The sequence below is a fragment of the Ahaetulla prasina genome, chromosome 1 (assembly GCF_028640845.1).
Source record: "Ahaetulla prasina isolate Xishuangbanna chromosome 1, ASM2864084v1, whole genome shotgun sequence".
Classification (NCBI taxonomy): Eukaryota; Metazoa; Chordata; class Lepidosauria; order Squamata; family Colubridae; genus Ahaetulla; species Ahaetulla prasina.
Genome location: NC_080539.1, coordinates 296,561,347 through 296,574,794, shown reverse-complemented (window position 1 = coordinate 296,574,794; position 13,448 = coordinate 296,561,347). Strand labels below are relative to the sequence as shown.

Here is a 13,448-nt window from a genome sequence, read left to right as displayed (position 1 = left end):
GAACAGGTAGTAAAAACGCTTTTAAAAAGTAAAAAAAAAGGTTCCGATGATCACAGCTATGCCACGCAATCGTCAGAACCTCTTTTTTTTTTACTTTTTTAAAGCATTTTTTTACTACCCATTCACTTGAACTGGTAGTAAAAAAATGCTTTAAAAAGTAAAAAAAAAGATTCCAATGATCGTACAGCACAGCTGTGACCTTGGGGACCTTTTTTTTTTTTTACCTTTTTAAAGCATTTTTTTTTACTACCGGTTCGTGCAAATAGGTAGTTTAAAAATGCTTTAAAAAAGTGGGGAAAAAAGGCTTGGACGATCACAGCTGTGCCGCACGATCGTCCAAACCTTCTTTTTACTTTTTTAGAGCATTTTTTTACTACCTATTCGCCTGAACCGATAATAAAAGCAGGTTTCAAACATGATTTGTGGAGGATTTTTGGCGAACCGACCTGAACCGGTAGCATTTTACCCCTGCCCTACTGGCAAGTTATACTAAAGGATCTGGAAGGAACCGAGGAGCCAAGCCATATTGGTTAAATACAGCCCTCTGAACTGTACGCACAAACCTATTGAGAATTTAAGAAGTGTTGCCATATCACTCAATCCCTGTTCCCCAGTGAAAGGACCCAAAAGGACCATAAGTTTCAGTTACAACTAGAGAGCCCTTCTTTATCAGACTTCATGAGCCAAAATAAATTTTGTATCACTGAACAAGACTTTGCTCCAGTAACAATTTTAGACACTGGTCAGGCATAGAAAAAACAAGATTTTGAATGACTTTATCAGCAAAACACTATGTAGATTGGCAGATCTTCTTGCCTATCTCTCCCCAGTAGGAGCAGGCCATCTTAACTACCAGTAGCACTGCTGAACAACAAACCAATGACACCATAAGAGAAATAGTGGTATTTCACTAGGTAAGCTCTTATCCACAGTTGTGTTGCTTTTTGTACAAGTAGTGTGATTTATTAGTAGGGTTTCATCTCCAAGAACCAAACAAAGCATCATAAAATTTGCAAACTGAGAACGGTTGCTGCCGGACAATCACTTCAAGAGCTCTTTTAACTCCTCCATAAAACCAAGCATTTGATGAAACACTCTGCAAGTTCCTGGGAAATCCCAAAGCACCTGGTAGAATCTGCTCATTAGTCATTTGAGGTTTTGGCCCTTGGAGATCAACAAACAAAACAAGAATCGTCAAGAATCTAATGCAATCACAGAAACCCTAGTTTTAGAGCAGAGGTCTCCAACCTTGGCAACTTTAAGACTTGTGGACTTCCACTTCCTCAGCAAAGCTGGCTGAGGAATTCTGGGAGTTGAAGTCCACAAGTCTTAAAGTTGCCAAGGTTGGAGACCTGCTTTAGAGTTGTTTTAGTGCTTTCTATTAGTAGAGAGTAAAAGGGCCGTGGTGGCTCAGGCTGTAAGATTAGTAAAAGGTGGCTCAGGCTGTAAGATTAGTAAAAGGGCCGTGGTGGCTCAGGCTGTAAGATAGCTTGTTATTAAAACACAGCAGCCTGCAATTACTGCAGGTTCTAGTCCCACCAGGCCCAAGGTTGACTCAGCCTTCCATCCTTTATAAGGTAGGTAAAATGAGGACCCAGATTGTTGGGGGGGCAATAAGTTGACTTTGTAAATATACAAATTGAATGAGACTATTGCCTTACACACTGTAAGCCGCCCTGAGTCTTCGGAGAAGGGCGGGATATAAATGTAAATTTAAAAAAAAAAGAGATGGTTTCGTCAACAAATCCTTAAGAGTGAAGAAGATGTCAATTACTTTTCAGGCAACTATATTAGTCTGGTTTCCATGTGGGTTTAGAACTAAGCTAGATATTCTTTAGATATTTTGGTCTGCAAATGAATCAAGAACTGTATGTCTTTCTCATGTATCAGAACAGCTCTTACTCCTGAAAAAAACCAGATCGGTAAGTATTGAGGAATTGCAGAATTTGTGGAAATATGAGCTACAATTCTAAATATATAATAAAAAATCCTGTGAGAAGCAACTTTTCTTCAGAAATACAGATGCTGCAGCCATGGTATTAATTTTCATATTTAAACTGGACTATCAAAAGTCACCATATTTAATTGGCAATAGACAGCAGCAAAGTCAAATGTTTCTGCTCACAGGGCTGTGCAACTATGAATGAATTACAATCAAGAATGAACTATGTCCCCACTTCTATACAGCAAAGCAATCTGTTCAGTAATACAGATAATTTAGAATTGCTGAATACTATCAACATATCGTTGCCAATAATGTTACACGAATATATCCAAATGGAGCAGCAGGGTCAAAGCTCAACTTGAAGGTATCTTTATCTTTTACCTGTACTATTGGAATATGAACTGGTCATTGGCATTAAAATATAATCAAAGCAGTAATCATCTGAAAATGCATAAAGGCTCACCTTGCTGCTTTCTGAGTAACCTCCACAGGAAAGTCAGGGCAAAGCAGTTGCAATAAGCAGTGGTACTCCTTGGCGGTCAGCAAGTCTGCAACAGAAAGCAAAAGCATTAAATGTGAGGTGAATAGTCTCCCCAGCATTGAGGCTGGATCATGGACTTCTTCATTTGTTTTTAGGATATAGGTAGTCTTTGATTAATGACCACAATTGGGATTGGCAAGTTGCTTGTTAAATAAAGTAATCACTAAATGGGGAATCATGTGACTACACCTGGGCTTATGATTTTACTTTAGCTTTCTTGTTTCTCCACTCCTCTTCCTTTGAACTGCTCATCCCAGTCCTGGAATAATTAGCAAGGAGTGAATTGTTATATGTACATTCATTGAAGAGAAAGGGATAACAAGAGAGTAAATGCACTACATCCTACAGCATCTTGACTCTCCAAAGACCTATGCAAGGGTCCTTTTTGTAGACTTTAGTTCAGCATTCAACACCATCATTCCAGACATTCTTCTAACTAAGCTAAACCAGCTACAGGTACCGGAACAGACTTGTAAGTGGATCACAAGCTTCCTAACAAACAGGAAGCAGCAGGTGAAGCTAAGCAAGATCACATCAAATACCTGTACAATTAGCACAGGGGCCCCCCAAGGCTGTGTGCTCTCCCCACTTCTCTTCTCTCTGTATACCAATAACTGCATCTCCAATGATCCATCTGTTAAGCTACTGAAGTTCGCAGATGACACAACAGTGATTGGTCTCATTCGAGACAATGACGAATCCGCATATAGACAAGAGGTCGAACGACTAGCCTTGTGGTGCAACCAAAACAATCTGGAACTGAACACACTCAAAACCGTAGAAATGGTGGTAGACTTTAGGAGAAACCCTTCCATACTTCCACCTCTCACAATACTAGACAACACAGTATCAACAGTAGAAACCTTCAAATTTCTAGGTTCTATCATATCGCAAGATCTAAAATGGACAGCTAACATCAAAAACATCATTAGAAAAGGACAACAAAGAATGTTCTTTCTGCACCAACTCAGTAAGCTCAAACTGCCCAGGGAGCTGCTGATTCAGTTCTATAGAGGAATTATTGAGTCTGTCATTTGCACCTCTATAACTGTCTGGTTCGGTTCTGCAACCCAACAAGACAAACACAGACTTCAGAGGATAATTAGAACTGCAGAAAAAATAATTGCTACCAACCTGCCTTCCATTGAGGACCTGTATACCGCACGAATCAAGAAGAGGGCCGTGAAAATATTTACAGACCCCTCGCATCCTGGACATAAACTGTTTCAACTCCTACCCTCAAAACGACGCTATAGAGCACTGCACACCAGAACAACTAGACACAAGAACAGTTTTTTCCCAAAGGCCATCACTTGCTAAACAAATAATTCCATCAACACTGTCAAACTATTTACTGAATCTGCACTACTATTAATCTTCTCATAGTTCCCATCACCAATCTCTTTCCATTTATGACTGTATGACTATAACTTGTTGCTGGCAATCCTTATGATTTATATTGATATATTGACCATCAATTGTGTTGTAAATGTTGTACCTTGATGAAGGTATCTTTTCTTTTATGTACACTGAGAGCATATGCACCAAGACAAATTCCTTGTGTGTCCAATCACACTTGGCCAATAAAAATTCTATTCTATTCTATTCTATTCTATTCTATTCTATTCTATTCTATTCTATTCTATTCTATTCTATTCTATTCTAAACAGACACACAATGGAAAATATACATCAAGAGGAATGTGCTGGTACAAGCAGCCCCCAAACATGTGGATGATCCAACACTGGAATTTTTAAAGAAGAGACTGGGCAACCATTTGTCTGAAATGCTCTAAGGTTTCCTGCTTGAGCAGGGAGTTTCATTTCCAACTTTGTTATTCTGTTAACCTGTGTTTGGAGCTGGGTCCTGTGAACACATTAGGCAAACTGCCAGTATACACTTTTGTAAGCAGTGGAAAAAGGAAAAAAAAAAAACAGCCCAGGCACAGGAGAGATTGCCTAAATCACTTATTTAGACAATCTCTCTTGGGCCTGACCTGTTCTGGTTTTGTTTATTTGCTTGTTTTTTGTTTCCCCCTTCATGCAGCAGAGAGATTGAAGAAGGGAGCACATGAGAGCACATTTGCCTAGTGTGCTTCCAGCTCTCAACCCTTGTGGTTGGGGATGCTAGTACATTCTTTTTGATGTATATTCCCCATTGTGCGCCTACTTATCCTCTTGTAATCCCTTCCTCTCCAAGCTCTCCTCTCTACAAGAGAAGGAAAAAGGAAAAAAAGGGTCAGACACAGAACAAGTGAACGGATTGTTTTAGCTATCGTGTGACAATGCTGTGGAGGTTGTAAATGTGTGGCTTGGCTGCAAAGTTATTTTTTCGCAGGATCATAACTTCGAGCAGTTGTTACATGAGGCAGTCAATAAAGGCCTACCTGTACTTCATATTAGACAGTATGTGGCAACATTTCAATGTATTTAAAATTTATCTTATATACAGCCCATATGTTAATAGGGAAAGCCAAAATATTGCTAAAGACAGGGTGAATTATATGGGATGTGAAACATTCAGGAATTGGGAAAATTGTTAAGCCTATGATATTAAACTTCCTGATTCAGAGATTAATAATTAAGCAGAAAAATCATTCAATCCTACTTTAATTGTTGTTCAGGACATATAAGTTTAATCCACGGTACAGAGTAATTGTCAGCTCCAGCAAAGTAATGTATTTGAGTGTTTTGATCACTTAATAAAAGCAGTATGTATAGTGACTATTTTAGCAAAATCTATTGTCAGGAACTGCAGGAAACAGGCCCTATGCATGCTACGTTTCAAACCCTTCTTTGTATACAGGATCATATTTAGTTTTTACAAAATCTCCAGCTTTTTGTGGCATATTTGCTTCCTTCATAGCCTCTCCTCTTCTGCCTTCAATCATACATTTCAAAGTCTGTTTTTTAGTCATACCTTTTCTCTTGACATCACAACATTCTACAGGATGCCCAAATTATTGAAACTTCTGCTAAAAGAATTGTGTAAGGGCATTGATGCAAACTTTGGTTTGTTTTAAACAAATACCCAGAGAGTAAGGAATTAATCCTGCACAAACTTTTATGAGAATAAACCTTATTAAACATAACGGGGCCTCTGAAGAAATATATCGATATAAATAGAATAATATAATTAGGAATTTTGTTTAAAAAGAAAATATATGATTCAAAAACTAACTGGATGTGGGGGGAAAACCTTGAGATTTTTACATACAGAAAACACACAAATTACTCCTACAGAGCAACAATCCCTTTGAGAAGGGCAATTCAAATTGAAAATTTAGAGAGGAAAATTACTGGTGCCATTTTCCCACTTCAGTGTTACCCTGAAAATCCAGTAATGCTTCTTGGTAAACGCATATATAAATGCCTGTTTTCCTGGGCAGCCAAGAAGTTCAGTGTCAACTTGAATTAAAACTTAGATACGTATGCACACATTCATAAGCATATGTGCAGAGATCCAATTTGTCTCACTGAAAAAGATATTCCCTGCTTTAAAAAAAAGCTATCATAAGTAATCTACACATGTTTTCATGTAATACCTAGCTTGGTCCAAAAGACTCCTTTAAAACAAAGTAGTTTTAATCTGTTTAAAAAAATCACTGGTATGGGAACATTCATTACCACATGTTTGTAAAACCTTCCAAGCAACATCTGGCAGCATTAGGAAAGGCAAACAAGATCTAAGGACACATATGAAGAAGTATGGCGATTAAACCCACAAACATTATTACTTTGGCATCTAGTAAGGCAGCTGGACGGCTTCTTGGAATTGTGTGTGCAAAGCTGGTCAACTTTTTAAAGAAAGGCAAAGAGACAAGATCCAAAATACACAAAGTAGCCAACCAAATGAATCATCTCTTAAGAGTCCTGTTTTGTAAAAGATTGGCAAAGAAAAGCCTCTGTGGTTTTTGAGGGGAGAAGACCAAAGTGGTGAAGCTCAAGAGCGTTTATAGGATGGAAAGAGAATGGAAAGATACTTATCTCAAAAACCCGTGCATGATTGTAAGTTCCCAGTCCAAAAGGTTGTGGACTGAAGTTAAAGAGAGGGCTGGCTGAACAGCAATAATTTTGACGAATTTCTATATGCAGAAGAATGTAAAGAATGGAAGAAAAGCCAGTAGTAAAACCAGAGCCAAGTACAGGAAGGGAGTGAAGCCAAAGGGCACTAAATGGAAGGCTATAGTTAGAGCTAATTTGCTCAGTTACTTGTTATCCCTCTATTGAGCATTTACTTTTCTGCTCCAATATTTAATTAATGCAGCTAGAATCAAAAGAGGCCCCTGCATGTTCTCAAACTAAGCACTGGCATGCATTTACAAAGCTACAGCTTTCTTCTCCTGATTGCAGCCCATTGTGCCTCATACAATGAAGCTACAGAGAATTCTTTGGGGTTTGGAGAATTCTTTGGCATTTAGGGGTGGGTAAAGGATCACACTAGCAAAAGGGATCCTGGAAAGCTACTGTGCATAAATCTGGGATCCTTGCCTGTATTTCAATTGGGTATCATCATAGACATTCAATATTTTACAATGTTTAAACAAATTAGACTCAGTTTGAATGCTCATGAGTTTCCAGCTTCTGTTTCTGCATAGTTAATCATACCCATATGTAGGCAGAATTTAAGCTCAATTTTTCCAGTGCTAGTCCTCCTGCAGATATGTTAGAATTCAGCTATCATAATCTTCTACTAATGATGAAAAATCATGCTTGTTGAAGATTATAGGAACCAAAATCCCTTATGTTTCTAGAGCATCTGGTTGGAGAAAGATGATCTAGTCTAGTGTTTAAATAAGAGGTAGAATACATGCAGGGATGCTGTAGCATTCTTTTTCCCCTTTATTTTTCCTTTATTTTTTGTGGCAGAAGATAGAACCAGGTAGCAAACAGTGGTGGGTTGTTCCCGGTTCTATAGAATCGGTAGTAAAACCGGCGGGAGGATCCGCCCACTGACCCAAACGTCATCAAAACTCTTCTGCGCATGCAGGCACGATGCGAACCGGTAGTAAAAGTAAGTAGGATCCACCCCTGGTACAGATGTGGTGTTTCTCTTTTATTCCATCTCTTCTCAGATTTTTTTACTCTATTTTGTTCTAAACTTCTACACTGAATTTTAAGAAATGTATTTAGAGTTCTGGCTGCACAAAGAACCCAAGACTATAAAACCTGACACCATTTCAACAGGGTTAAGGCAAAACAAATATGGCTGAGGAAAAAAATTACAAAAACAGGTGTGATTCTTCAGCAGTATACCCTTAAGGCAGCTTTATGTATTTAGGTACTATGTGTTCTGTGTTGAATATTATTGGAAATTGATTCTTTATCAAAATATTTTATCTTGTTACTGATATCTTTTGTATTTTTATTTTCCATTTTTATTTTAAATCTTAGAGTGCACAGTCTTTTTTTTTTCCTAGGAAAATGTACAGCGATTGACTGTTGGGGAGTACAAAAGATGTGTATGCATGTACAAAATATGCATAAAATATATGCAACATGCAATGCTATTGTAAGAAATAGCAAGTTCTGTAAACAGAGTATGCAAAAGTAAATCAGCAAGCAATACATGTGGTGGGGATTTTTTTTAATGCCAAAGAAATAGCATCACATTAGTGATGTTCCTTAATCTAGGAGGAGAAAGGCCTGCACCTGGCATTTACTTGGAGATTCTCAGTTGTGATATGATGCACAGGAAGGAACACCACAACATGAGTAGTAAGAGGGAACAAGCAGCAGGAAGGAAACATACTCATCTCATTAAGCCAGCTATTGAAATGGAAATCAATTCCAAATGGACCAGGGGAAAAGTCCAGTATGGATGATGGCCACATGTTTTTCTTATTCTTTTGTACTGTTTCTTATCAGCCCATTTAGTGTCTGCCTGTATATTTCCTCAGAGAGTAAAGAAACTGTATTTGGGCTGATTTAATACAATAGGTATACAGTTTTTGCAATGATATTTAAGGAACAATAAACGTTTTGGTGGGTCTGCAGCAATTTTACAAGCTAATTGTGTGCAGAATCTTGTGAAGTTCTTCCACTAGGATCCTGGCTCCAAATAAGCTGATTTTATATCCCTATTCTACTCTAAAGTGAAGTTTCTAAATTATATGTATCAAACACAAGCCAGTTCCACCTGAATCCATTATTGAAACACACACACAAAAAATTATTGAAGCACAACTAATAAGTCAGCACATTTTGTAAAGCCAAGTGGCATTCTCTGTGCATAAAAAACAGGGAAATGTGATAAATCACTTAATTATATATTAGGAGCCACTATGGAAATCATAACTAACCATAGCAGGAATTTTTTACCCTGTTACATTGTACAACAAAGAAAAGCTTACTATACTGTACCTGTAAAACTTTTACTATGTGAACATCCTAGACTAAAGACATCATTATTCATTTACTTTTTTAAATTGGGCTAAGTGCAACGTGAAAAGGTTCAAGAGTTCCAAAACAGGAAGATGACCAGATGTTTTCCTTAAATTTGCAGTCTATGTCTAAAAATCTATTATTTAAGCTATAATGACGTAAGCAGTATCACTTCACCATACTTATTTTTGATGATAAATGAGTTTGTACATATTATCTATAGACAGATCTCAAGGTTGAATTCGTAACTTGAGGCAGTCTTATACTGAATACCAAGTACTCTTAATATCTGCTATTCTGTCTTTATGAAAAAGAATACTTACTTCTAGCTAGAAACCATCAATTTTATAGTTTTAGATTTATATATGTATGGATCTATTTTGATTTATAGATAGATAAATTCATAATTCCTATTATTTTTGATCATTTGGACTTAATGAAAGCTAAATTGGAAAGAACTAATGCAGTAATAGTAAAATAGTAAAATCATTAATTCATCTACAAATATATAATATCAAATGCATAAGGTGACTGCTGAATAGAAATAATGCTTTTTTAAGCTTCCAGTATTTACTTTACTGGTAACATAGATGGAACATTTATGAAGTGAAAATCTGTTTTTCAGTAATTATCTATCTATCTATCTATCTATCTATCTATCTATCTATCTATCTATCTATCTATCTATCTATCTATCTATCTATGCATCCATCCATCCATCCATCCATCCATCCATCCATCCATCCATCCATCCAATCAACTCCAGGCACCAAACATATCTAACTCTTCTGCCTCCTGTCTTTTTTCTATAACAACCCTGGAGGTCAGTTGGATTGAGAGAATAATAACGTAAAGTCAACTGGCTGGCTTTCATAGATAGAACAGTATCTTAACATTCATTCATTCAATCAATCAGAATAGAGCTGGATGGGACCTTGGAGGTTTTCTAGTCCAACCCCCTGTATAAGGAAACCTTATACAATTTGAGACAAGTGGTTGTCCAGTCTCTTCTTAAAAACCTCCAGTGATGAAGCACCCACAACTTTTGAAGGCAAGCAATTCCACTGGTTAATTGTTCTTACAGTTAGGAAGTTTATTCTTAATTCCAGGTTGCTTCTCTCCTTGATCAGTTTCCATCCATTGTTTCTTGTCTTGCCTTCTGGTGCTTTGGAAAATAAGTTGACCTCCTCTTCTTTGTAGCAGCCCTTCAAATATTGGAATACTGCTATTGATTGGTTGGCTTTCAACCAGGCTAATACTTCTTTACTCATAATCAAGTGGTCTATACTGGCAAGCCCTTTTCCCATTAGAAGAGCATAAACAGTCTTTTAAGTAGACTTCTGATTGAGTACTTTAACTATCTAAGATAGAATCCAAATCAGCATATGGTAGGAGACCCATTTCTAATGGTTTCAAATGCCTATCAAAATCTGAGTTATAGTCCAAATCCTCTCTCTTTCATAATAAAAGTAATCAAAGAAACAAAAAACCCCAATCTGCATGGAATTTTGCAAACAAATGCTGAGATACACTGAAGGCATTACTGTGTTAGTGAAGTTTTGAAGTCTTGTGTGATTTTATTGCCTTTTATTCCTTTTTCTAAGTGTACTGATGTATATGCATGTGCATAGAACTTTTAGATTTTCCCAATCCCCAAACTATCTCAATACTTTTCATGGAAAATTCAGACGACTGGAAAATGGCAAATATTGTTCGTCTTCTCAAAAAGAAAGGGGGAAGTCAATCAAGCCAATTAGCTTCAGGTTTATATTGGGCAAAATTTTAAAATAGACTATTAAATTTGCTAACATTTGGAAAAGGATGCATTGCTTGTCAGACACTAGCATGGGTTATCAAAAATCAGTCAAGAATCAACCAACTACAAAATGTTATTAAAAAGCATAAGCTTTTGTGAGTTATATTTAGCTTTATCAGATGGATGGTATGGCTAAACTGATTTAAGTGAGTTAAGCCTCCCCCCGAACCCCTACTTAAGTCTAAGTGCTATTGCTATCATTTTCTGTGCTACATCATCCAACATACGATTATTGCTGTCCCTGGGCAATGTCTACCATTTGCTGTGATTGCTGCTTTTCAGTTAACTACAATGACATCAATGAAGGCCCACTACTAAAAGCCCAATCTGCATGGAATTTTGCAAACAAATGCTGAGATACACTGAAGGCATTACTGTGTTAGTGAAGTTTTGAAGTCTTGTGTGATTTTATTGCCTTTTATTCCTTTTTCTAAGTGTACTGATGTATATGCATGTGCATAGAACTTTTAGATTTTCCCAATCCTCAAACTATCTCAATACTTTTCATGGAAAATTCAGACGACTGGAAAATGGCAAATATTGTTCGTCTTCTCAAAAAGAAGGGGGGAAGTCAATCAAGCCAATTAGCTTCAGGTTTATATTGGGCAAAATTTTAAAATAGACTATTAAACGGAATTTGCTAACATTTGGAAAAGGATGCATTGCTTGTCAGACACTAGCATGGGTTATCAAAAATCAGTCAAGAATCAACCAACTACAAAATGTTATTAAAAAGCATAAGCTTTTGTGAGTTATATTTAGCTTTATCAGATGGATGGTATGGCTAAACTGATTTAAGTGAGTTAAGCCTCCCCCCGAACCCCCACTTAAGTCTAAGTGCTATTGCTATCATTTTCTGTGCTACATCATCCAACATACGATTATTGCTGTCCCTGGGCAATGTCTACCATTTGCTGTGATTGCTGCTTTTCAGTTAACTACAATGACATCAATGAAGGCCCAGTTCTAAAAAACCCCAATCTGCATGGAATTTTGCAAACAAATGCTGAGATACACTGAAGGCATTACTGTGTTAGTGAAGTTTTGAAGTCTTGTGTGATTTTATTGCCTTTTATTCCTTTTTCTAAGTGTACTGATGTATATGCATGTGCATAGAACTTTTAGATTTTCCCAATCCCCAAACTATCTCAATACTTTTCATGGAAAATTCAGACGACTGGAAAATGGCAAATATTGTTCGTCTTCTCAAAAAGAAAGGGGGAAGTCAATCAAGCCAATTAGCTTCAGGTTTATATTGGGCAAAATTTTAAAATAGACTATTAAATTTGCTAACATTTGGAAAAGGATGCATTGCTTGTCAGACACTAGCATGGGTTATCAAAAATCAGTCAAGAATCAACCAACTACAAAATGTTATTAAAAAGCATAAGCTTTTGTGAGTTATATTTAGCTTTATCAGATGGATGGTATGGCTAAACTGATTTAAGTGAGTTAAGCCTCCCCCCGAACCCCCACTTAAGTCTAAGTGCTATTGCTATCATTTTCTGTGCTACATCATCCAACATACGATTATTGCTGTCCCTGGGCAATGTCTACCATTTGCTGTGATTGCTGCTTTTCAGTTAACTACAATGACATCAATGAAGGCCCAGTTCTAAAAAACCCCAATCTATCGAAATTGCCAAGAGCTGCTCGGAATCAACAAGAGTCATTGGGTACATGACCACACAGATTCTTCCTGTCTCTAGGATACTCAGGCCACAGGCCAGGCCACAATCAAGTCAACAGTCCTCATGGCTGTTCCACAAGGAAGGCAATGGCAGGACACAGAAAGATACTATCACAATAAATAGAACTTTCTTGTAATCCATCTGTACCACAAATTACCATTTTAAATGCTTTATCTTTAAAAGACCATATTGTGATCCATGTAAGAGCCAGCCAGAATGATTGCATACTATTCAAGCCATTCAAGTACCACCCATGAACTCCAAGAGGCTTAAAGTCAAACTGGAAGAGTAAAGTGGAGAACAGAGATTTCCTTACACTATTTAAAAACGGTATTCCTTTTCCCATCATGAAGCACAGATTGTTCAAATCAACCACAGAAGTGGCTGTTTGGACAAAAGGTCAGAAGAAAACCAACACATCTAAATTGCAGTCTTCCGTGCAGACCCCTAAATTATAATTTTTTTTTTCTTCATACTGGCCTCTGAACTTTGGAAGATCTACCACAACCTCAGTGTCTCTAAGATACATGCTTTGAAGAAACTATATCATAAAGACAAATGCAATTAACAAAGTGGTATTTGTTAATTTTAAAATGAAGCAGTAAAACAATAACTAAGGTGTGATTTCATTTCATGTCTGGCTTTGCACAGAAGTTATCTTGGCCATCTTAATAAATCTACTGTATATGAACTGGTAATGGGAGCTCATCCAGTAATATCAGAAAAATAAATATTTAAAATCCACATGATGCAGGTATCATCGGATTATGACCCTACCAAATATGACATGTTACCTAATCCCATCAGGAAAAGATGTCTATGTCATGAATTTTCTACCAGATTTATCATATTGCAGAATCTTTGCTAGCCCTAAAATTAGTGATGAAAATAACCCTCCACTTGATTGTATTGAGCTGGTTAGATTGAAAATGTATGTTTTATGCACTTTTTCAATAAAGAAAGCTCTAATAAAGTTTTGCTTTTGTTGAATTTTTAAAATCAGTGCCTTAAATCAAGGAAATAATTAAGTATAAACTAATGGAGACATACTGTATATTTTGCAAAGCTAACT

General features: G+C 36.9%; 1 protein-coding gene across 1 annotated transcript in view; it reads right to left on the bottom strand.

The window, feature by feature from the left end:
- The window catches only part of CSTPP1 (centriolar satellite-associated tubulin polyglutamylase complex regulator 1), a 170,031-nt gene that overhangs the window by 36,887 nt on the left and 119,696 nt on the right, over window positions 1-13,448 (bottom strand). The window contains exon 4 of the mRNA XM_058161984.1: window positions 2,409-2,493. Coding sequence (XP_058017967.1) covers window positions 2,409-2,493 — 85 coding nt within the window. The remainder of the gene's footprint in view (window positions 1-2,408; window positions 2,494-13,448) is intronic.